Source organism: Lithobates pipiens, unplaced genomic scaffold (assembly GCF_037356315.1).
Source record: "Lithobates pipiens isolate NorthernLeopardFrog02 unplaced genomic scaffold, aLitPip1_a1.2 Scaffold_19, whole genome shotgun sequence".
In the NCBI taxonomy this organism is placed as follows: domain Eukaryota; kingdom Metazoa; phylum Chordata; class Amphibia; order Anura; family Ranidae; genus Lithobates; species Lithobates pipiens.
This window is the reverse complement of record NW_027507764.1, coordinates 392938962-392965429: the sequence shown is the minus strand read 5'-3', so window position 1 is coordinate 392965429 and position 26468 is coordinate 392938962. Positions and strand designations below refer to the sequence as shown.

Below are 26468 nucleotides of genomic sequence, written 5' to 3'. Positions count from 1 at the left end.
GTACATTTTCAAATATACTTTCAGGCAGGCAGATGATTCGTGATCTGCAGTGTATAAAATATATATACAGTCTCCTACATATATATCCACTGCATTCTAGTCTAGCCAAGCCTATATCTGACTGCAGGCCATTCCTGGTGTACGTTTTCAAATATACTTTCAGGCAGGCAGGTGATATATACAGTCAGTGTAATAGATATATATCCACTGCTTACAGTTTAGCTAGATATCACTGCAGAGAGTGATTCAGTTAGCTGCAGTGTATTTCATATATATGTAGTGCCGGCTCCTGAAGAGCACGTGCTATGTGTTTTTGAAATTTAATGTTTAATCTAAACTGCAGTTTGGTTTGGGTTTAATTACTCCAAATTTTGACATCAGCATCAGTCTGACTAGACGACAGGGTGTCCCACCTAGCCATGGGGGGTGCTGCCACTTCTGGAAGGCAGGGTAACACAGTCTGGTTGGGTGCTTTAAGATTACTTTCTCTCGGAGCCAGCCCAGTGGGAGTGTTACTCTTGCTGTGCTTTCTTGGAGAGGGTACTTAAGATGTGGATGTCACGTGTTGGGGGGTTCCGGTCCAGAAGTATGTTCTGACTGCATGGTCCTCCTGACAAGCCCCCAGAGTGCCTATGGCCTGGGTTGTGGATCCACCAGACTTTATGTCTCGGGGCTGGCTAGCCTGAGGCAAGGAAACTAAAGGAATGATTCGGAGGTAGTCCGGTGCCGTCTCAAGTTGTGGAGCGGCCCAGCAACTTGAAAATTATCCAGGGCAGGACTCTTCGGGAGAAGGACACGTAAGGGTTGACTTCTCAAAAAGAGCCTGGTAAAGCTGAACATCCTAAGCGAATCCAATCTCGTGGGTATCACCATACCGGCTGCAAGATGCTGATATCACATGAGCGTTCTACAAGTATTCAAGTTTCCTTGTTCAAGTACTATAACAAAGTCTGTGGCAGAGACTTGTTCCTGACTCAAGCACCCTGTTGGCTGCTAGGCCTGGTGAGAGAAGGACTATCCAGTTAGGGTGAAGATCCAGCTGTGAATGGCTACTCTCTGGATTTACTCAAATGGATTACTTTCCACCTAAACCCTCTGATCCTATACTAAGAGACTGTTGTTTAACTACGTTCTTTGCAAATAAAAATCCCAGTAAGCGGATCTGTCATCAGACTCTATAGTTTTTGGGCATCTACCATGGGAAATCCCTAGACGCATACGAGGAGCAGAAGGTAACGGTAAGCCCGATAAAACAAGCCGCTCCTTCGGGGGTCAGTGCTACATAATAAATATATATATATATATATATATATATATATATATATATATCCACTGCATACAGTTTAGCTATATCTCACTGCAGGCCATTCATGGTGTACTATTTGTAATATACTTCAGGCAGGCACGTGATTTAGGTAGCTGTATACAATACATACAGTGCACCCATAGTTGCCATTAGACTTCTGGTGGTGTACAAAATAACATACATCCAAAGTGCAGTTGCTACTACTTTTCTGGTGGTGTACACAATACACAATACAATGTAGTGTGGTGTTGCAAAACAAAATCCCCATCATGTCCAAAAGGCCACCAAGGAGAGGCGGACGCTCACAGGCCTCTACAGAGTCTACAGTCCACAGTGCTGGTCATGGACATGATGCATATTTTGCATTTGGCCGTGGGGCACGCTTGTTCTTTTTTCTTCTGCTGGGACAGGGGCAGAAAAATTGGGCCTTTGGTGGTGGTGGTGCCACAACACTGTCACAGATACTCTTGTTGGGTGAAGAAACGGACCATGCTGTGAAATATTAGATCACAAATTATAATTGCATGCCCCTGTTAAACAGGGACAGAAAAATTGGGCCTTAGGCAGTGGTGGTGTTGCCCAAATTAAAAATATTGTTGGAAGCTAGCATCACCAAGATTGAGGAGGAATAGGATAGTCACTCAGCATAGGCAGTCTTCAAGGGATCCTACATCCATAGAAAAATCAAGCAGTTACATCAGCATCAGGTACTTGATAGCTGCTGCTGATCCAAGACTTATTCATTTTTATGAATGTAAGCCTATCAATGGAGTCTGTGGACAGGCGCACTCTATGATCCGTTACAAACCCTCCAGCAGCACTGAATGTGCATTCATAAAGAACGCTGAAAGCAAGACAGGCCAGTAGATCAATTGCATATTGAGCTAGTTCTGGCCAGTGGTCCATCCTCAAGACCCAGTAACCCAGTGGATGCTCTGTTGGAAAGGTCTCCAAGTCTGCTCTTGCCCCTAGATATTCCTGAACCATGTAATGCAGACGCTGGCGATGGTTGCTTGAACCAATCAGACCTTGGCGCAGAGGACTGAAAAATTGTCTAAAGGCATCGGTCAGCCGGGCCACCTTCTCCACCACTCTTCCTCTGACTGAACGAACCTGTCATGGTTATGCAGTAATCTTTGTCTGTCAGCTTACCTCTCCTCCATGTGTTCACCTTTACAGGCCAGCCAGTCTCACCAGGCTACTTAAATAACCTCTCCTGAAAGCATGGCTCCACCCCAGCCCCTATTGGGGAACTCTATATTAACCTGAGCACTGCAAGCCTGCCTTGCTGATCAACCTATGCATATTTAGCTTCTGTGTGCATCTTGCTGTGTCTTCTATGTCTGATTCCAGTTACCGATCTTGTTCTTGACTATCCCTGCCTACTTGTGACCCTGACTTTTGTTGTGTTCTATGTTTATCCTTGTCTGCTACTGCAAGTGGCCCTGACCTTTGGCTTATTCCCTTACTATCTCTATCCTCAAGTAGCCTACAGTGGGCGTGAGCTGGGAGACCCTGGGGGTTGCGACCTAGAGCCCTTTGCAGCCCAGTCCATCCTAACCACTAAGGGCTCTTGTGAACACTTGCTGGCTCTTAGACTCCACGCCCTGGGGAATCTTATGCTCTAGCCCCTGTGGGATCCGTGTTGGTGTTCCAGCGGACCTGCCTTCCTTAACCACCTAGACTCCCATCCACAGCGGTCAGCCATATGGTCCACTTTATTTGCAGTGCACTCCTGACCCCAACGGTGTGCATCTGTCACCTGGCCTCAGGTGGCCTGACAGAAGCCTCAGCAACACTTTGTCCAGCACCAGGAAATTGTAACTTCACAGGGTCTTGAAATGCATTGTACAAACCTTTCTTCAAGGCCTCCTGAAGGTGTTTCATCTTCTGCTCCCTCTGCAAAGGCAGGATGTGTTCTGCAACCTTACCCTTGTAACGTGGATCAAGAAGGGTTGCCAGCCAGTAACGATTCCTTCTCTTTGATACCATGAATCCTAGGATCCTTACACTGCATGGCCTCCCTGATTCTGCAAAGCCTGCAAAAGTTTCCAGAGGCATTCGATTCTGAATCCTCTGGGTCACTAAGGATTACATGATCCTTAACCACTTAAGCCCCGGACCAATTTGCAGCCAAAGGACCAGTACCCTTTTTGCAATTCGGCACTGTGTCGTTTTAACTGACAATTGCGCGGTCGTGCGACGTGGCTCCCAAACAAAATTAGCGTTCTTTTTTTCCCACAAATAGAGCTTTATTTTGGTGGTATTTGATCACCTCTGCGGTTTTTATTTTTGCGCTATAAACATAAATAGAGCAACAATTTTGAAAAAAATTCAATATTTTTTACTTTTTGCTATAATAAATATCCCCAAAAAAATATATAAAAAAAACATTTTTTTCCTCAGTTTAGGCCGATACATGTTCTTCTACATATTTTTCGTAATTAGCGATTATTGATTGGTTTGCGCAAAAGTTATAGCGTGGCTTGGCATCTGGCGTGACTGATCGTCTTTCCCTATAACAGGGAACAGACGATCAGTGACAGGCTCAGTAGGAAGCACGGGGAGAGGTTTGTTTAAACAGACCTCTCCTCGTTCTTTAGCTCTGTGACACGATCGCAGGGGTCCCGCGGCCATGGAGCTCAGGACCAGGGTGGGAGTGCGCCCATGGCTGGGCACTTAAAGAGCAACATACAGGTACGTGCTTGTGCCCAGCCGTGCCATTCTGCCGACGTATATGTCCTTAAGCGGTTAACCTCCTTCCAGCTACATACAACTCTTTGGGTTTCTGGGGACTGAAAACCATCCCTTGAAGACTGCTGCTGAGTGTTATCCTCCACGTCCAGGAAGACAAGAGGGACAATATCACTGATGCATGCATTGTCGCTGCTCAGTGTGCTCACCATCCTCATGGCCTCATCAAATGGTGACAGGACAGTGCATGTATCCTTGATCAGTAGCCACGAAAAGAAGCCAAGCTCCCCTCACCCTGTCCTGGTTCCATACTCACACAGGTACTCATTGATGGCCCTCTGCTGCATCTACAGCCGCTGCAGAATTGCCAAAGTTGACATCCACCTGGTAGACATGTCTCAAATTAGGTGGTTGGTGGGCAGGTTACATTCCCTTTCAATATCAGCCAGCCGAGCACTGGCATTGTATGACCACAGACTTTTCTGGCCTGCCTCAGGAGATCTTGTAAGCCTGGGTACCTGTTCAAGAACGGCTGTACCACCAAATTCAGGATGTGTGCCAAACATGGGTCAAGTGTGCCTGTCGTAGGGTGGAGAGAAGGTTGGTGCCATTGCCACATACAGCCATTCCTGGCGGAAGCTGGCATGGCATCAACCACCTCTGGGTCTGTCCCTGCAGAGCTGACAGAATATCTGCCCCAGTGTGGCACCTGTCCCCTAAGCAACAAGACAAAAACATTGCCCTCCACATGCCGGTAGAGAGCTGGAATGGCCTTCCATGAAAAGAAAGTGTGTTTTGGAACCTGCAACTGAGGTACAGCACCTTCCACAAATTCAGAAAAAGGGGGCAGAGTTTACCAGCTGAAAAGGCAGTAGTTGCAGTGCTAGCAATTTGCTCAAGCTGGCATTCAAGCTAGCATTCAGAAGGTGAGCATGTGGATGGCTGGGACTTCATTTCTTTTTAATGTTTAGCAACTGGGGAAGGTAAATTTCCCTGCTAAAATCAGATGGTGGTGTACTGATAGCAAATTGGCTGCAAGTACTTGAGACACCTATTGCTAGGCCTTCATTCCTCTCAGTGCAGGTTTTCCAGAGGACTGGAGTAGGGTTGGAGATCCCAGATGAGGAGCAAGGAGAAGTCTTTTTTTCTTTGATGTGTGTCTTTTGAAGTGCTGTTGCTGTAGGATATTGTAATTACGAATATATTTAATTTATATTTAATTTATTTATATTTAATTCATATATTTAATTTATTTATATTTAATTCATATATTTAATTTATTTATATTTAATTTAGCTTGTAGCTATGTAGGGTGGAACATATTATCTTCACCAAAATCTCTGGTAGACCAGACAAGTCGGTGCCTAGGCTTGTGTATACAAACAATGGGATCCAAACCTCATTGTTTTACACATACTTCAAAGGATCCCATGCTGGGATATGCAATGAAGGGAGACCAACTCATAATCAATACTTAATTTCCCAGGAAAATTCAAGTTAAGTTCCTGCTTAGAATAGTCATAAGGATTTGCATTAAAGGGGGCTGACTTATGCAAAGTATAGGGATTGGAGATGTAGCCAGTCCTTAACCAGGAATAGGGAAGCTCACCAATCAGAGCCACGCTATGCCAACCAATGAGGCATCAGCATGCAATGATACACACAGACTAGATGGGAGGGAAACACACACTTTTATGGGAGAGCAACCATCAGAATGGATGGAACCTTGGTGCAAAGGGTAATTATGGGAAAGATCTGCATTTTACTTGTAACTAAATATGTTTGCAGATTAATGTTTTCAGGAATATACTCTGTATTCCTTCATGTAATTCTCTTATTTTAACCTAATATTTTCTTCCTTGTTTTAGACTATAGATAGATGGTTGTGTATTAGATAGACTTTCAACTACTCACAAATAAATGTTGTTATTGTGTTAAAGCTTTCACTCATGGTCAAAGAACTCTCATTTAACCCAAATCATATCTGAGAGATATTAAATCTCAAATACAGTATACAGGAAAAAGACTGCATGGGAGGTCATTGTATGTCTTGTCAAGCATGTCGTACCTAAGCAGCTGCTTTTGTGGCCATGCTTAATCCACTTCAGATAGGTTTCAAACAGCAACGATGCGATCTGCTGCACACATGTCCAAAAAGGCCCACACCAAGGAACTTTACAAAATCAGCAGGGAGTCAGCAGCACTCTGCACCTGCGGAGCTCTGCGGTGTGATGCAGTAGTGTGGCTGCCCTTAAGCTGCCCCCTAGAAGACATCCTGCCTCATTGGAGTTGTGCCTCCTCCTCCCCCTCTATTCTATCAGGCACCCAAGTAGACTCAGTGACTTCATCATCCCCTCCCTCCTCGTCACTAGAGCAAACTTAGCTCTATGCTGCAGCTGGAGGAGCATGACTGCCAGTTTCTTGGCCTTCTTGGGCACCCCCCCTGTCTCTAGGCTCTGGTTACTCCCTTCCTCAACCGGGGAACCAACATCAGAGCCTTAAATTCACTGTGCATCCTCCAGCATGTACTCGACACTGTAGTCGAATAGTTTGGGGGTCTCCTCCATGCATGATGGTTGGGCTACGGAAGGAGTGACTGTGGACAAGGAGCCGGTGGAATAGGCCACTTTGGCAGCTGCATAGGAAGGAAAACTACTCTGAGCTTAAGTAAAGGAAGTAAAAAGAAGTTCCTGGATGGCCGCACGTCAGAGAAATGGCATCTTTATTGGTCAATAAAATCCAAATGCAGTCACATATCAAATATGGAAAAACAGGATAAAAAATCGAACGCGTTTCACGCCTTGTTCTGGCGCTTATTCATAGCTGTTGACTGTAGAATCAGAGCCTGCTTCCCCTCTTTTAGTGGCCTGCTGTGAGCGTCTGCCTCTCCTTGGTGGTCTTCTGGACATGATGTATATTTTGTTTTGCAACACCACACTACACTGTATTGTGCACCGTGTACACCACCAGAAATGTAGTGGCAAATGCACTATGGCTGCAGTGTATTGTAATTACAATTTTTGATCTGATATTTCACAGCAGGGCCCGTTTCTGCGCCCAACAAGAGTATCTGTGAGGGTTTACAATGTTACAATGTTGTGCCACCACCACCTAAGACCCAATTTTTCTGCCCCTGTTTAACAGGGGCGTGTAATTATAATTTTTGATATAATGTTTTGCAGCAGGGCCTGTTCCAGCACCCACGAAGAGTAACTCTAAGGGCTTACAGTCAAACATCCGACTTACAAACGACTCTTACTTACAAATGGAGGGAAACAACAGGAAGTGAGAGGAAATAGGAAGGAAAATACTCTCCTGTAATGCCGTGGACACACGGTCTGATAATATGGAATATGGAAAATGTTGTCTCCACTGATGCTTTATCACCAATCCTCCAACATAGATTTTGGGGCTGGAGCTACACTTAACCACTTTCAGACCAGACCACTTTTTGTGATTCTGCACTGCGTCGCTTTAACTGCCAATTGCGCGGTCATGCAACATGGCTCCCAAACAAAATTGAAAATTGAAAATCCTCTTCCACTCATCCATAATGACATAACGGAGCTGGTGGATGTTAGGGACCTTCCGCTCCTCCACCTTTCATTTGAGGATACCCCACAGATGCTCAATAGGGTTTCGATTTGGAGACATGTTTGGTCAGTCCATCACCTTTACCTTTAGCTTCTTTAGCAAGGCAGTGGTCTTCTTGGAGGTGTGTTTGGGGTCGTTATGTTGGAATACTGCACTGCGGCCCAAACTCCGAAGGGAGGAGATCATGCTCTGCTTCAGTATGTCACAGTACATGTTGGCATTCATGTTTCCCTCAATGAACTGTAGATCTCCAGTGCCAGCAGTACTCATTTATCCCCAGACCATGACACTCCCACTACCATGCTTGACTGTGGGCAAGACACACTTGTCTTCTTTGTACTCCTCACCTGGTTGCCGCAACACACAATTGACACCATCTGAACCAAATAAGTTTATCTTGGTGTCCTCAAACCACAGGACATGGTTCCAGTAATCCATGTTCTTAGTCTGCTTGTCTTCAGCAAACTGTTTGCAGGCTTTTGATGCAGTGTGCGGCGTATTGTCTGAGCACTGACAGGCTGGCCCCCCACCCCTCCAACCTCTGCAACAATGCTGGCAGCACTCATACATCTATTTCCCAAAGACAACCTCTGTATATGATGCTGAGCATGTGCACTCAACTTCTTTTGTTGACCATGGCGAGGCCTGTTCTGAGTGGAACCTGTCCTGTTAAACTGTATGTTCTTGGCCACTGTGCTGCAGCTTAATTTCAGAGTCTTGGCAATCTTTTTATAGCCTAGGCCATCTTTATGTAGAGTAACAAATCTTTTTTTCAGATTCACAGAGAGTTATTTGCCATGAGGTGCCATGTTGAACTTTCAGTGACCAGTATGAGAGAGTGATAACACCAAATTTAACACACCTGTTTCCCATTAAGACCTGAGACCTTGTAACACTAAACTTGCCAGCGGTTTAGACATTAATGGCTGTGAGTTATTTTGAGGGGTCAGCAAATGGACACTATTTTACAAGCTGTACACTCACTACTTTACATTGTAGCAAAGTGTAATTTCTTCAGTGTTGTCACATGAAAAGATATACTAAAATATTTACGAAAATATGAGGGGTGTACTCACTTTTGTGAGATACTATATATATATATATATATATATATATATATATATATATATATATATATATATATATACACATGCACACAGTACATATTGTGGTGCCCCACCAGTGTATGGGTCCAGGATTCTCAACCAGGCAGGTTGAGGGGCTCCAGTGTATTTGCTTGTTTGGGAGAAAACTGGCTTTAGTTTCCTCATTATTTAGTAAAGTCCCCTTTGGGACCTGGAGCCCAGGGATTTCTTAGAGATCCGGGTGGGATGAAATCCCTAGTCCTGGGTCTGGGTTTGAGACTCACTGGCACACTGATTGTTCAGGTGTGTGTGGGCCTGATAGTAGAGTCAGGACCATGGTTCTGGGATCCACCCTCCCGAGGAGTCCAGACTTGCGAGGGAGAACCCAGAGAGTGCAGGTGGACACTGAAGAACCCACAGAGAGCAGGTGTGCACTGGAGAACCCACAGAGAGCAGGTGTGCACTGGAGAACCCACAGAGAGCAGGTGTGCACTGGAGAACCCACAGAGAGTAGGTGTGCACTGGAGAACCCAGAGAGAGCAGGTGTGCACTGGAGAACCCAGAGAGAGCAGGTGTGCACTGGAGAACCCAAAGAGAGCAGGTGTGCACTGGAGAACCCAAAGAGAGCAGGTGTGCACTGGAGAACCCAAAGAGAGCAGGTGTGCACTGGAGAACCCAAAGAGAGCAGGTGTGCACTGGAGAACCCAAAGAGAGCAGGTGTGCACTGGAGAACCCAAAGAGAGCAGGTGTGCACTGGAGTAGCCAGAGGAGACCCGCGCCTGACAGGAGTCAAGAGGGCTCCGTGTGAGAGCCTGAGCAGTGGTGCTACTGATGAAGAGAGCCAGGCGGCTCGGTATTTTTGTTTGGAATTTTGCATGTGTGAGCCAGGAGGCTGAACATACTGCCATTTAAGGCTGATAGTGAAAACCCCCTGCGAGGGAAACCACCTTTGTTCTCATTTCTGGAACTTTGATTAAATTTAATAAAAGTGAGCCAACAAACCCTAAAACTGAAACATTTGTATGGACTGTTCTCGCTAGCGGGTGCTACGCTTAAGCTAAACAATGCCCAATCCCTAATATTATATATATATATATCTATATATATATATATATATATATATGCTTGTTTGAGAGAGAGATATATATATACACATATATATATCTATATATATATATATATATAGACACATACATATACATACACACATACATATACAGTATGTATATATATTTTCTTTTTATTTATTTTTTTAAAGTTATTTATATAACATTATCTTGTAACATTACAATAGATTGAGTCTGGTTACAACACATCATTTATTACATGAATAGCCTGCACCCTTTTGTAGTTACACCCAACTATAAATCAACGTGTAAATATTCAATTCACTTCAATTAGCCAATCACGAGATGTAAAACAATTTTAAATTATTTCATCTGCATAATTGGGTATTGATAGTGAACTATAACGATTGGATAATTAAAGTGAAAATTCACATAGACAACATGCAGTTAATTTTGACACATGCCTTTCAGTTGACATCCGTGTGCCTGAGTGAACTTGCAGATCATGGTATAAGGTGTAAAACCACACTTCACTTTCACATTCAGTCAGCAAAGGATAAAATCTAATGAAAGGAAGACAACCCCTACACAGGATCTGCAGCCCACTTCCGCTACCCAACTTTAATTTTTTTATTAAAATTTTTGGTTATAACAATTATTTTTTCAGTAAGACTTCACATGGGCTTGAGATGAAAACTATTAGACCTTGTTTACAAGGCCTTGTTCAAATGACAGTTAGCATGCCTCAGTATAGAAAACACCCAAAATACGGTTGTTAAAGCAGGTTTAGCTTACAAAAAATTTCATAAATAATTATGGTTGTTAAAGCAGATTTAGCTTACAAAAAAATTCACAACAATCTTCACCAAACTGATGTCCGGGAAAAGAAAGTAGCCTCAGAGGAAGTAGGTGTAAAAAATAGCTTCTCCTTCTTAAAATGTTCCTTGAGTGACTGTCATGACTATTATCTTGATACAATATTTTCTGAGTCACAGATGTGGCCCAAGTATGTGGACCAGGAGTTGTCTTCTCTTGTTTCAGGCATTTTCCAAGTCAGTAATAACTAGGTAAATAGCATATTCCAGAGAAGGTCAGCCTCTAGCAAAGCTCTTTCCTGGCCACCTCATAAGTCAGGCTCTGCAAGCCCCATTTAGTTGAACTTTTCAGTACAGTATGGCTTCAAGGCTTCTTTTTTGAATGCCAAAAGTAAAAACAAAACAAAAAAAAAAAAAAACACAGACATTTTCTATTATTGACTGTTCTGCTCGTTGGTAGCTTTAATAGCTCAATTTTCTCAGTTTTGTAGCTTTGTACATAACTTCAACTCTGCTTCTGAAACTGGTTTTCAAAGAATGTGTGGCTGTGTATCTAGCACCAGTTGGCAAAAACATATGATACAAACATATTTTAGAAAATGTGCTGTGTATTATCCACTGACATATTTGTTATACTTTTTGGTCCTTTTGAAACAGAAAGCATTCTCCAACTGCCAAATTTTCTTATATTCCTTTTTATCACTGAAGGTCACATAACACATATCTGTAGAATACATTTTTTCTCGTGCTTCATGACCATTGCTAACTCACTGTAATTGTTTTTTCAGACTAATGGTTTGTTAAATATTTTATAGCTCAGGCAAGTATTTGTATACGCATCAAGAGGTTTATTTCAGAAATAGATGAAAATAAACTCTGGCAGAAAGCTAGAAAAAGGACAGAGAAACTGACACTCTCTAGCAAGAAATCTGACCAAAAATAACTTGCAAGGGTAGGCTGTGTTGCTCATTTATTTATGAGCCTTTATTTCTTGTTTTAGAAGACCATGCAGTTTTCCAGGTAAAATGTCCAAACTTAAATAATTAACATTTTAACTCAATTCATCATTCAACTGAAACAATAAGGATTCATATGTAGAAATAAAGGGAGTATTTGCTCTGAATAGGGAGTAATGGCACACTCCAGCCAAACCCAAACATTACAAAGAACATTCAGTTACAAGAAAAATGTACTTTAATTTTTGAAATAAGTAAAGGTAGTCTTGCTTAAAGTGGAAGTAAACCCACTTTTTTAACTTTTACCTACAGGAAAGCCTATAATAAGGCTTACCTGTAGGTAAAAAAAATATCTCCTAAACCTGTACGGTTTAGGAGATATTCCCCTCGGTATGCGCCGCTGACTGCAGCGGCGCATGCGCACAAGGGGGTTCTCTCCGCGAAAATCCGGCAGCGCTCGTCCGGCCGGATTTAAATCTCCCGCGCGCATGCGCGGGAGTGACGATATCGCGGCTCCGGCCACTCACAGCGCCGGAGCCGCGATACCCGGAAGAGACGCCGAGGGAGCATGTCGGCTTCCTCGGCGTGGATCGGGCGAGATGTCGGGGCCTCGTTCTAAGGTAAGTATTTCATAATGAGCTAGTATGCGGTGCATACTAGCTCATTATGCCTTTTGCTTTGCAGGTTTAAAAAAAAAAAATGCGGGTTTACTACCGCTTTAATAAGCAAATATTGCCAAATACAGTTTTTCTCATAAGTTTACATACCCTGGCAGAATTTATGATTTCTTGGCCATTTTTCAGACAATATGAATGATAACACAAAAACCTTTCTTTCACTCATGGTTAGTGATTGGCTGAATCCATTTATTATCAATCAACTGTGTTTACTTTAAATCATAATCACAACAGAAGCTACCCAAATGACTCTGATCAAAAGTTACATACCCCAGTTCATAATACTGCGTATTGCCCCTTTAACATCAACGACAGATTGAAGTCTTTTGTGGTATTTGTGGATGCGACTCTTTCTTCTCAGATTGTAAAGCTGCCTATTCCTCTTGACAAAAAACCTCCAGTTCCTGTAAATTCTTGGACTGTCTGGCATTAACTGCATGTTTCAGATCTCCCCAGAGTGGCTCAATGATATTGAGGTCAGGAGACTGAAATGGCCACTCCAGAACTTTCACTTTATTCTGCTGTAGCCAATGACAGGTCGACTTGGCTTTGTGTTTTGGATCATTGTCATGTTGGAATGTCCAAGTATATCCCATTTGCAGCTTCCTGGCTGATGAATGCAAATGTCCCTCCAGTATTTTTTGATAACATACATTTTAACATGCATTCATCTTGCCATCAATTTTGACCAAATCTCCTTTGCCTTTGTAGCTTACACATCCCCAAAACATCAGCAATCCACCTCCGTGTTTCCCAGTAGGAATGGTGTACCTTTCATTATAGGCCTTGCTGACTCCACCCCTAATGTAGTGTTTATGGTTGTGGCCAAAAAGCTCAATTTGACACTCCAAATGACTTTGTGGCAGAAGGTTTGAGGCTTGTCTCTGTGCTGTTTGGCATATTGTAAGCGGGATACTTTGTGGCATTTGCGTAGTAATGGCTTTCTTCTGGCGACTAGACCACGCAGCCCATCTTTCTTCAAGTGTCTCCTTATTGTGCATCTTGAAACAGCCACACCACGTTTTCAGAGAGTCCTGAATTTCGACTGAAGTTATTTGTGGGTTTTTCTTTGCATCCCAAACAATTTTCCTGGCAGTTGTGGCTGAAATTTTAGTTGGTCTACCTGACCGTGGTTTGGTTTCAACAGAACCCTCATTTTCCACATCTTGATTAGAGTTTGAACACTGCTGATTGGCATTCTAAATTCCTTGGATATCTTTTTATATCCCTTTCCTGTTTTATACAGTTCAACTACCTTTTCTTGCAGATCCTTTAACAATTCTTTTGCTTTCCCCATGATTCAGAATCCAGAAATGTCAGTGCAGCACTGGATGAAAGATGCAAGGGTCTCACAAGGGATGCATGGCTCGAATTTTCTGCTCTAATTCACCCCAAAGGTGCAGGCCAGTCAAGTTCCTCCAACTCAAACTCGCTCATCCATGTCTTGCTTTGTGCACTGGTCCAAATCATTTGGTGGAGGGGGGGTTATGGTGTGGGGTTGTTATTCATGGGTTGGACTTGGCATCTTAGTTCCAGTGAAGGGAATTCTTAAGGTGCCAGCATACCCAGACATTCTCGACAATTTCATGCTCCCAACTTTGTGGGAACTGTTTGGGAATGACCCTTTCCTCTTCCAACATGATTGCGCACCAGTGCACAAAGCAAGGTCCAAAAAGACATGGATGAGCGAGTTTGAGGTTGAGGAACTTGACTGGCCTGCACCGAGTCCTGACCTCAACCCGATAGAACACCTTTGGGATGAATTAGAGCAGAGACTGCGAGCCAGGCCTTCTCGGTCCAACATCAGTGCCTGACCTCACAAATGCCCTTCTGAAAGAATGGTCAAACATTCCTATAGGCACACTCCTAAACCTTGTAGACAGCATTTTCAAAAGAGTTGAAGCTGTTATATCTGAAAAGGGGTGGCCAACTCAATACTGAACCCTACGAACTAAGACAGGGATGCCATTAAAGTTCATGTGCGTGTAAAGGCAGGCATCCCAATACTTTAGGTAATGAATGTTGCATTGGCTTGCTTTGCTGTGTGTTTAGGTGTATTGCATTGTATTTTTTTATTTGTTGACTTAACTTCTAAAATGCATGCCAACCTCTGCCACACATGAAAAATAGCATGCAGAGTATGCAATGTAATTAATTGAGAACTGCACCAACATTTCATCTCAACTGTGAAACATGATGTAGGGAAAATGGGCTAATTTGCTAATTCAGCGTCTAGACAGAATGCTATGATTAAGGCAACAAGAAATGCAAAAGTGCAAATGTTGCTAGGGTAGCATTATGTCATATAAAGGTTCAAAGAAGAAAAATGAGACCGACATGACCTAAGGAGAATTGTTCATGCAAGAAAGTCCAGAAATATCAAAGACCTGAAATAGCTGTGTAAGAATTGTTCAAATCCGTTCAGCAGCTACAGAAAAATATCAGCAGAGATTGTGTCTAATAGAATTTCTATCAGCTACTAAATAGAAATATGCATTCAAAGGGGGTTATTTACAAAAGGCAAATCCCCTTTGCACTATAAGTGCAAACTGCAAGTGCAAAGTGCACTTGAAATTGCACTGAACGTGCACTTGGAAGTAAAGTCACTGTAGATCCGAGGGGGACATGCAAGGAAAATAAAAAACAGCATTTTAGCTTGCACATGATTGGATGATAAAATCAGCAGAGCTTCCCCTCATTTCAGATCTACCCCTCAGATTTACAGCGACTGTACTTACAAGTGCACTTTCAGTGCAATTTCAAGTGCACTTTGGACTTGTAGTGCAAACTAGATTTGCCTTTCGTAAATAACCCCCAATGTTTGTATTTTTTTTCTGCCCAAGACTGAATATTTAAACAGATTCTTCAGCAAAGACAAGTACAACTGCTTTTGTTTTATTATTCTAAGTAGTTTGGTTTGGTCTATTACTAAAGCTGTGACCACACTTGAAGTATAAATTCAGGTAATTCTAAAAGGTTTTCAATGTTTTCAGCACATACAAGGGCAAAAATGCTCCTTGCAATTTAATTTAAACATTGTTCTAGTACATCAAACCACTCTGGTTTTAAACTCCTCATTAGTAACCTGATGTTTTGGAACAGCTAAACCAATGTTTGTGATTTCTCAAGCCAGACATTTTAACAATCTAAGTCTCTCTGCAGCCACTACCATTCTAAATAAGCAACCCACGGTAATTTAGAAAGATTTGTGTAATCATATTTACATATTGAACATATTATTTGATGAATCAAGGGCACATTCAGATGCAATCAATAAAACGACTGATGCTATCCAATAGATGCATTAGAAACTTTGGGTCAGCTGTGCATCCAAAGAAGTCATCAATATGTAGGCATGGTGAATTTCACAAAAAAAAAACCTGCAGAATAGTGTGAGAGGATTTTTGAACATCAATTTGATATAAGAGTTTGGAATGTGGGGTCACCAATTGTTCCTCTCTCACACCTCTCCAGCAGCATTTACCAGCAATTCCTAATTGTCAGTTTGACAGTCAGGTTTTTGTTTTATTTACATAGGAGCAGGCCTTATTCCTTCACAAACTGGCACTCGCAGAATGCTGTTTGCAGTCAAGAAGATTTACAATGAAGCTACATTATTATTGCTGTATTATAACTTATGCCCTGTACACATGATCGGAAATTCCACCAGCAAAAGTCCGATGTGAGCTTTTGGTCGGAAATTCCGACCGTGTGTATGCTCTATCGAAGATTGAGAGCAGGTTCTCTATTTTTCCAACGGAAAAAGTTCTGATCATAACTTCCAATCTTCTGTAGCCATTCCAACGTGCAAAATTCCTACGCATGCTCGGAATCAATTCAACGCATGCATGGAAGCATGTAACTTAATTTTCTCGGCTTGTCATAGTGTTGTACGTCACCGCGTTCTTTGGGGGTCGAAAGTTCAGAGAACTTTTGTGTGACTGTGTGTATGCAAGCCAAGCTTGAGCGTAATTCTGTCGGAAAAACCATCCAAGATGGTCCGCTCCTGTGTACGGGGCATAAAGCTTCAACAGTTTGAGCAGCACTATAGGAAGACACTATAGGAAGACAGTTCAGTTATGATACAATTCAAGACAAGAGCATTAAAAGGACCCTGTTTATGAGAGCTTACAATCTAAAAGGTAAACAATAAATAATAGCTGTGTGCAAAGTTGTTAGGTATAGATAAATAAAGGCTTCCCTCAAGAGATGAGTTTTTAAAATTGCCTAAAGGTAGACTGAGTAGGAAATAGCCAACTAGGTTGAGGTAGGAAGTTCAAGAGGAGGGGACATGCTCTGAAGAAATCCTGCACATTAACAGAGGAAGAGAAGACAATGGAGCTAAAGAGCAGGAGATCTTGGGAAGAGTGAAGAGGACAGTTTACATGTAGAGATGGGCTGAACACCCCCCCCCCCCCCCCGTTCATTTTGCAGCAGAACTCCTGAATAGGGAAAAAGTTCTGACCTGAACAGCAAACCCCATCAAAGTATATGGGAGCCGAACAGGAAAGATCGAATGTGCCCATTTTGAAGGCTTATATGCAAGTAATTGGCCATAAAAGGGGTATGGGGTCCAGGTACTGCCCAGGGGGACATATATCAATGCAATTTTTTTAAAACAATCGTTTTTTTCAGTAGCAGTGATTTTAATTATAAGGGAGAAAAAAGGGGCACTAGAAAAAGTAACCAAGGTCGGACTTTTGAGGCAAGGAAACAAGAAGTAACAAAAATTATATTTATTGAAAAAAGTACATTGTATAAATAGAGTATTCAAATACATTAAAAATCATATGAAAATTATACAATTTGTACAATAAGCCCTTGTGTGTCTACGTGTTTGGGCATTAGGCTTCTTCAGGACGGTTCATAAATATAACAAAGACAGAAAGGGGAGAGGAGAGCGAATCTCACTATCTTAAAGTAGGCTAGGCCTCATGTACAAATCTCCAGTGGCTGGAGGGTTACCAAAGATGTGGGAAATTCCCAACCAACTACTAGTCAGTACGTAAGTATTTCTACAGAAGGGGCAGGTGTGAATCTCATATCAAATACTGGACAAAATAACGGTCATATGTCGAGGGTCCATATGGGAAAAAAATGCCATTGAAATTCAGCAATGCTGGTGACATATATTATATCCCAACTAGTAAACAATGCCTCTAATAAAGAGATATAGATCCTGAGATGAACTAACGTGCCCCTGGGAGACAGCTTGGGGCTGTACACTGCTTGATCATCCTGAAGAAGCCTCATAGCGAAACGTGTAGACGCACAAGGACTCATTGTACAAATTGTAGCATTTTCATATGATTTTTAATCTTTTTGAATACTGTAATTATACCATGTACTTTTTTCAATAAATATAATTTTTGTTACTTCTTGATTGTTTCCTTGCCTCAAAAGTCCGACCTTGGTTACTTTTTCAAGTGCCCCTTTTTTTCTCCCTTATGATTTACAGATGTGGCATCATGAGCGTGGTTCTCTTTCATTTTCAATGATTTTAATTATTCTTAAAGTTCAAAAATAAAAATGAAAAATTCCTTTAAATATAGTGTCTGGGGGTTTCCTTAGTCTGCCTGTAAAGTGGCACATCTATGGCATATACTGCATAGAACATGCTGCAGAAAAAAATTACATTACTAAAGAAAAAAAAACAAGTCAAATAAAATTTAAATTGACTTACGGCTGCAATTGCCATCACCCGGCTATTAAAAAAAAATAAAGGAAAGGGGGGGGGGCGAGCGAGTCCCCCCCCCCCCAGCTGAACCATACCATACACCTACCTAGTCACCAAAAATGTGTCAAAAGGTGATAAAAACAGAGACAGTTTCTCTCTATAAATTATTTTACTAAAAAAGAAAATAATAAACAAAAGTTTGCCCCAATGTAAATCCATCATCAATCACCTCACGCCTCAAAGCACAACACCCATGTTAAAGGCAAGTGGCCTGGTATGGTTCAGGAGGGAGAGTGTTCGCTCGACCCCCTCCTTTCCTGACCTTCCAGGCTGCATGCTCGGATAAGGGTCTGGTATGGATTTTGGGGGGGTTTGTTTTAAAATGTAGGAGTGGGGTTCTCTTTAAAATCCATACCAGTCCATTGACAGCTGATGACTCGCTGGTTGTTAAAGACGCCGCGGCCGACTACCCGGACCCACTCCTCAACAACCAGCTTTTACTGCGCCCTGATTGGGCAAAGCTTTTCCCAATCAGGGAGCAGAATGCACTGTGCAGTGTGAGTTTTAAAACACCAAGTGCACAGCGCATTGCAGGTCGATCGGTGGGACAAACACCCACCGAACACCCTGCAAATTCGAATGTTCCCCGAACGGGGCGAACAGCCAATGTTTGGCCCGAACTCATGCGTGGGCCAAACTGCTCGCCCAACACTATTTACATGTACAGTATATGATATTTTGAGATGAGATTGATGTAACTGGCTTTGCATGTTGTTAATATTTTACATTTTTTATGTTAGGTGATTGGAAGTCGTGGTTTATTCATATCATATTAAAGGGGTGACTTTTGATCTGCTTGTTAAAAACAATCTTGCAAATTAAAAAAAAAACTCCTTCCTCCCCCTTTCTTAGCTAATAATTTGTTTCCTTTTTTATTTCTATTTTTTAACTTTTTTATATTAATTTGTTCCTTAATTTATTTTAATGAAACATTTAATAAAAAACGCAAAATGGAAAAAAAGTGCCTTTATTTAATTTATAAATAACTTTTCTATTGTTTGTAATAGGAAAAAAAAACGTTAGCGTCATTATACATGGGGGAAATTCTCAAATAAAATGTTATTGATGTCAAATCACATTTTTTGTTTATATTTTCTTCTTTCTCTCTCTCCCTTTTTTTCTTATTCTTTATTTTTTTTTTTTTGCTTTTCCCCATATTAGTCATGGTTTTTAGTGTTTACTTAAAATGCATTTGCAATTCTATTTCAATATTTTTAATGACAATTTTATGTCAAGATCTATGGGTATATCATCAGATATACTTAAGGTCCGTAGACACGATCAGACTTTTTGACAACAAACATGCAAATTAGCTGTTTTAAGGCAACATCCGACCGTGTGTACACTCCCTCGGACAAATGTTGGCTGTGCGAACAAACTTTTCGACAACATAAGTCCGATGGAGTAAAGTCTGATCGTGTGTACAGAAAACCATCGGACTTTACAAACAGGCATGCTCAGAACCAATGCAAAAGATCAGACAATACAGAAGTTGAACAAATGTGGCAGTAAAGAGCAGAAAAAACACCTGATTTGGTGAAAGTTGGCTGAAAAAGTCTGATTGTGTGTATGCTTAATCATTTTCAGACCGAACCATTTGCTGGCTTAAGACCATACCACTTTTTGCGATTCGGCATTTTAACTGACAATTGTGCGGTCGTGCGACGTGGCTCCCAAACAAAATTGACATCCTTTTTTTCCCACAATTAGAGCTTTCTTTTGGTGGTATTTGATCACCCCTGCGGTTTTTATTTTTTGTGCTATAAACAAAAAAAGAGCGACAATTTTGAAAAAAAAAACATTTTTTACTTTTTGCTTTAATAAATATCCCCCAAAAATCTATAAAAAAAACATTTTTTTTCCTCAGTTTAGGCCGATACGTATTCTTCTACACATTTTTGGTAAAAAAAAAATTGCAATAAGCGATTGATTGGTTTGCGCAAAATTGATAGCGTTTACAAAATAGGGGATCATTTTAAGGCATTTTTATTAATAATTTTTTTTTACTGGTAATGGTGGCAATCAGCGATTTTTATTGTGATTGCAACATTATGGCGGACACATCGGACATTTTTGACACATTTTTGGGACCATTCTCATTTATACAGGAATCAGTGCTATACAAATGCACTGATTCCTGTGTAAATGACACTGGCAGTGAAGGGGTTAACCATGGTGATCCACCCACAGCAGGGTGAGGGTACCAGCCAGCCACCCATGGTAACCCACCCACAGCAGGTCCAGGGTGTTAGCCAGCCTCCTACGGTGACCCAACAGCATGGCCAGGGTGGCAGCCAGTCACCCACGGTGACCCACCCAAAGCAAGGCCAGGGTATCAGCCAGCCACAATGCCCCACCCACAGTAGAGACCTAGGCCAGCCATCAACAGCAGGGTGCACCGTCCATGCCAGCCAGCCACCCACTCACAGCAAGGAGCCTGGCCAGCCAGCCAGCCACAGCAGGGTGCCAGCCAGCCACCCACCCTCAGCAGGGAGTCAGGCCAGCCAACCACAGCAGGGCTCACCGTCTGTGCCAGCCAGCCACTCACCCCAGCTAGCCACCCACGGTGACCCACCCACAACAGGGCCAGTGTGCCAGCCACCCATGGTGACTCACTCACAGCAGAGCCAGCCAGCCACCCATGGTGACCCACCCACAGCAGGGTGCCAGTCAGCTACCCACAGTTGCCCACCCATAGCAGGGCAAGGGTGCCAGCTAGCCACCCACAGTGACCCATCCACAGCAGGGCCAGGGTGGCAGCCAGCTACCTACCCACAGCAGGCAGCCAGGCCAGCCACCCACAGCAGGGTGCACCGTCTGTGCCAGCCAGCCACCTACTCACAGCAAGGAGCCTGGCCTGCCAGCCATTGCAGGGTGCCAGCCAGCCACCCACCCACAGCAGGGAGCCAGGCCAGCCAACCACAGCAGGGTGCACCTTCTGTGCCAGCCTGCCACTCACCCACAGCAGCAAGCCAGCGACCCAGAGAAGACAGTCACCTGCAGGAGTCAGCCAGACACAGAGGCAGTGGGAGCCAGCCACAAAGGATGCAGGATACAGCTATAGTACCCATATTTAAGGTAAGAGGAGCGCTACACAGTGCCAAATTCATTTCTACTTTGTGAGATGTTGGGGCAGGGGTGAGAGTCATGACACAAGGAGGTGGTCCCGTGAGGGCCAGAGTGAATGAAGGTGTTCACTGTACACTCTATTAGAAAGAGGCCCCCTCCACATCCTATTATACTCCTTTGTAGTCTCCAATGGGATCTGAAGGGGACCCTTTTTAACAGAATTTATAATGGACACTGAAAGGGCCTCTGTTAGAGAAACCCCCTTCCAGGTCCCATTAGACACCTTTGTAGTCTCTAATGGGTCCTAGAGGGGGGTTTCTTGCTAACAGAGACTCTCTAATGGACACTATTATAGAGAGACCCCCTCAACAATCCTATTATACTCTGTTGTAGTCTCTAATGGGGCCTGGATGCTTTATAATAGACTGTCTAATGGACACTGTTAGAGAGAGACCCCCCCTCCAGGTCACATTACGCTCTGTTGTAGTTTCTAATTGAGTCTGGAGGGGACTCTTTCTAACAGACTCTCTAATGGCCACTGAGAGGGCCTCTGTTAGAGAGAGAGATACCCCCCTCCAGGTCTCATTAGAGTTGCCTGCTTTACTTCCTGTATTTTGTTTACTGTTGACTGTGAAGAAATTGGTGGAGGACCCCAGGGGTGGGTCATGGGGAGGACCCCAGGGGTGGGTCATAGGTGGGACCAGGGGCGGGTCATGGGTAGGACCAGGGGGGGACTTGACAGATGCCCTTGCTTTATTTGGTCCAGGGGCCTGAGTGTTGTCAGTCCACCCCTGCAAGCAGCACTGGTGGAGTGACCTGGAAAAACCCCCACATTTTAAAGTTGGAGGTGCCAGATATAGGGTGTGCCCCAGGTGCCAAATGCTCTAGGTACACCCCTGACTGTATGTCACGTCAAAAAAATGTAGTACATCTTTGCTATACAGGCACATTTCCCAGTATTGTTTACCTTTAAAAACATTCAATGTACTGAAAAATATAGAAATCTAGTAAGCTTCTAACTTTCTGTGCACTCTCCCTTTGTCATATTAAAATGCCAAGCAGTGTTATCAGTACTTCCTAGTTCTCCGCTGTGGGTTAGGCCTTCATTACATGGGTGAATAAATTTGTACATCCATACGAGAATCGTTTTTTGCCCACATGGGATGCACAGATGATCTGTGCAGGTAGTTCCATTCATGTTAATTGGGATGCTGCAGTTGCAGGTGGGAATGTCCTGTCCATAATGCACATGGCAGGGGCACAGACCAGTAACTATATGCGCAGAAAATAAAATACACACGAAAAGCATAAAAAGTCCATCAAGGCAAATTGTATGCATCCATCCTCTCTCATTGTAATGTACTACTATAACTTTACTCCTTTGTTTAAAGGTGTATTACATCCAATTTCTTACCTTACAATACATAGCAATGCAGTGCTAGCGATTACTATGATTGCAACTAAAGATGACCCGTACATGAGAAGAACAGTAGAAAGTGAAGCAATTTCTGAAAAATAAATAGAAAAATCAAATATTACAAAATAACTATATTTTTCTAAATTGACACATTTCTGCATTATATACCTATATATTTATCAGGTTTTCAGACTTATACATACAGTATGTTTTATACTTGCACAACATCCACACATATTACAGTGAAACTCTGGGCAAATTGCTGAAATGCATGTATATGTGAACTGTTCTACCTTGTAAAGGATGTATAATTTTGTTCAGCCCTCTCATTTCTGTACCTTTGGCAAATTACAGGAATATCATGTCACTATTCATGGTTCTTTCCCCTGCTCATTAACAGCATTATACGTCCTCTGGCATGTAAACCATTTTATATATATATATATTTGATTTCACTCCTCACTGCCTCACAGTTTTGGAGGCCATGAAATGCCCAGATAGCACAAACCCCCCCCCCCCCCAAATGACCCCATTTTAGAAATTAGACACCCCAAGCTATTTGCTGAGAGGCATGTCGAGTATTTTGCAGGTCTCGCTTTTTATCTAAAAGTTTTGAAATTTGAAAAAATAAAATAAAAAATAAATTTTTCTTTAGTTTCTTCATTTTCAAAAACAAATGAGAGATGCAAAATACTCACCATGCCTCTTAGCAAATACCTTGGGGTGTCTAATTTCTAAAATGGGTTAATTGGGGGGGGGGGGGGGTTGTAGCATCTGGGCATTTCAGGGCCTCCATAACTGTGATAGGTAGTGAGGAGTAAAATCACAATTTTACACCTTTAGAAAGCCTCCAAAAAAGTCTCACACATGTGGTATCTCCATACTCAGGAGAAGCAGCACAAAGTATTTTGGGGTGTAATTCCACATATAATCATGCCATGTTTAAACAATATATCACTTAGTGACAACTTTTTATAAAAAAATAAATAAATAAAAATTTTAATTTTCCCGGACTCAACATGCCTATCAGCAAATAGCTTGGGATGTCTACTTTCCAAAAAGGGGTAATTTGGGGGTGGGGGTTTGAACTGCACTGACATTTTATGCACATTAGAAGCTTATGTCATCACCCACTCTTCTAACCACTTGAAGACCAAGCCCTTTCTGGCACTTTTTGTTTACATGAAAAACATTTTTTTTGCTAGAAAATTACTTTGAAGCCCAAAAATGATATATTTCACACAGTATTTGCACAGTGATTTTTCATTTTAATGTCCTAAAACACACTATATTGCCCAAATGTTTGATTAAATAAAAATGATGATCTTATGCCGAGTACATGGATAACAAACACAACATGCTTTAAAATTGCGCATAAATTTGCAACGACAACAAACTACATACATTTTTAAAAGACTTTACAGGTTACCACTTTAGATTTACAGAGGAGGTCTACTGCTAAAATTACTGCCCTCGATCTGACATTCGTGGTGATACCTTACATGCCTGGTGAAATTGCTGTTTACATATGACACAAGACTGATGCTTGCGTTCACCTTTGCGTGTGAGCACAGGGGGACAGGGGTGCTTTTTTTTTGCTTTTTTTTTTAAACGTTTCCTTTCATTTTTTTTTTAACATTTCTTTTGTTATCTCAGGGAATGTAACTATCCCCTATGATAACAATAGGTAGTGACAGGTACTCTTTTTTGAAAAAATTGGGGTCTATTAGACCATAGCTATCTCCTCCACCTGACCACATCAAGATCAGTGTGATAAAATGCTTTCCCAATTTCGCAATGGCGCTGTTTCTATCCAGTCATGAAATGCTCATAGCATCCAGTTTCTTAGGCCATAGAGATGATTGGAGCCATTCTGGTCTCCGATCAGCTCTACGTTCAGCTGGCAGAACCATCGGGTGCATTCTCAGGTTCCCTGGTGGGTCAGGAGAGCCAGAGAAAACCATGGAACATGGCGGGAGGGGGGGGATGTTCCCTTCCACTGCTTGTAAAAGCCGCTAGGATTGCTTTTACATGAAAGTCAACTGCTAGCTGAAAATAATGATGCCAAGATGATACCTAAACCCGCAGGAATCATTCCAGTATAACCATTTAAAGTCCAGCAACATACCAGTACATTGCTGGTCTTTGTTGGGCATATATTGTAATGTTCTTTTTTTCATGCAGCCTGTGGGCTGAATGAAAAAGAGATTGATGTGTGGGTATGCCCACCATTAGAATACCGCCCTTCATCCGCCCACTTCTAATGATGAGCATACATGTTTTTTTAACTGTGGTGGGGAAATCACCTCCTGCAGTGCTTGAGTGACTGATTTACGTATAGTGAAAGCAAATGCTGTTGCTGTCAAGATGAATAAATCAGTGCTGCAGCTGAATGGTGTAACTGAAAAGCAAACAATGGTAACAATAAAACATTAACTCAATAAAACAACTTATTTTTATAACGCAATCTGTGCCTTAAAAAATATTTGTCAAAGCATGGGGGCAATCTGCCCCTAATGTTAGGAGCAAATCCACCCCTGCCCCCATGTCTTGGCATATATGCTCTTTTTTAACTGTGGTGGTGAAATCATCTCCTACAGCTCTGGGATCATGGCTTTACGTATCGTGGGAGCAAACGCTGTTGCTGTCAGAATAAATAAATCTGTGCTGCAGCTAAATGGTGTACCTGCTAAGCAAATGATGGTTAACAATAAACAAAGTAACATTACAGTAAAACAGTAAGACATACCATACCTGCAAAACATATCCAATAATACACAGTAAAAATAAAACAGTACGGTTCTAAAATACAGTAACAATAGTGAGAGAACAATAGATATAGAATAATAGAGAGCGAACAATAGAGCAGACAATAAAGAGTTAACATAAGAGAGAGAACAATAGATAGAGAAGAAAAATAAAACGACAACTCTTTTTGGCCTTTTTATTTATTTTTTGGGGTTTTCTTTTATGTGTTTTTTTTCTGCATTTTTAGAAACTGTAAACTAACAGAAAACTTTCTAGATTAGGGTCTCTCAAAATGTGATGGCCATCTCATCTTTCGAGATCCTGTGTAAGTGTGCCCTAGGACTGTGCAATGCTGTACCCTATGCTAATACTCCATTAGTGTGTGGTGGCATTTGAAACAGACACAAATGGTGGTCAGGACAGGAGGGACAATAAAATCCGATATATCTGCATTTTCTGAAGAAACGACATCTTCTTTGGGGGTTTCTTTGGGTAGGAGTCCCAGGGAGGACATACGGAAAATGCCTCTCATGTAGCCGGATCACTGCGTGGGCCACAGCACCGTCTGCAAACAGAAGGGCTGTGTCGATCTCTTCCTGGAATTTTAGGAAGGATCCAGTTCATCCTGAAGTTTTGTATAGCACAAAAACATTCAGCAGAGCCAATTGGAATAAATATACAGACACTTTTATATACCAGCATCTGGCCTTACCGGCAACTAGGTACGGCGCCAACAACTGGTCGTTGAGGTCCACCCCTCCCCATGTTAAGTTTGTATCCTTGGACAAAGAGGGGTTTTTCCACAACACCAGTCGCTGTAGGCATTTGGAATGTCGTATCTGTGTGAAGGGAGGACAGAACGAAAACATTCCGTGTATCCTTCCACTTCACTGCTATAAATTATTACATTTCAAGCAGGCTCTCTCCTCTCGTCTAAGTCGGGATTCTACAAACCACAAGAGCCCTGCAATTAGATTTCATGGTGCCACATGCGCCAATTCCACAATAAAAAAGGTGACTAAAAAGTGGCACGCTTGTGTAATAATTGTCCACGTACAAGTGGTACCCCTTTCCGAATATGGGTGACACCAAGTCCCACACAATCTTACCAGCACTCCCTATGTAGTCTAGGCAGTTCTCTGGCTCCACGTGACTATCTTTTCCCTTGTGAACCATAAAACGATATACAGTATATAGCCTGTTGCCCTGTCACAGAGCTTATACATCTTGATCCCATATCTGGCACGCTCGCTTGGAAGATACTGTTTGATAGACAAGCGACTAGGGATGGGCTAACGGTTTG

The 26468-nt window shown here is 42.3% G+C and overlaps 1 protein-coding gene across 1 annotated transcript in view; it reads right to left on the bottom strand.

The window, feature by feature from the left end:
- The window catches only part of LOC143997021 (CD226 antigen-like), a 172074-nt gene that overhangs the window by 33642 nt on the left and 111964 nt on the right, over positions 1–26468 (bottom strand). Inside the window, exon 4 of the mRNA XM_077492380.1 lies at positions 22415–22508. Coding sequence (XP_077348506.1) covers positions 22415–22508 — 94 coding nt within the window. The remainder of the gene's footprint in view (positions 1–22414; positions 22509–26468) is intronic.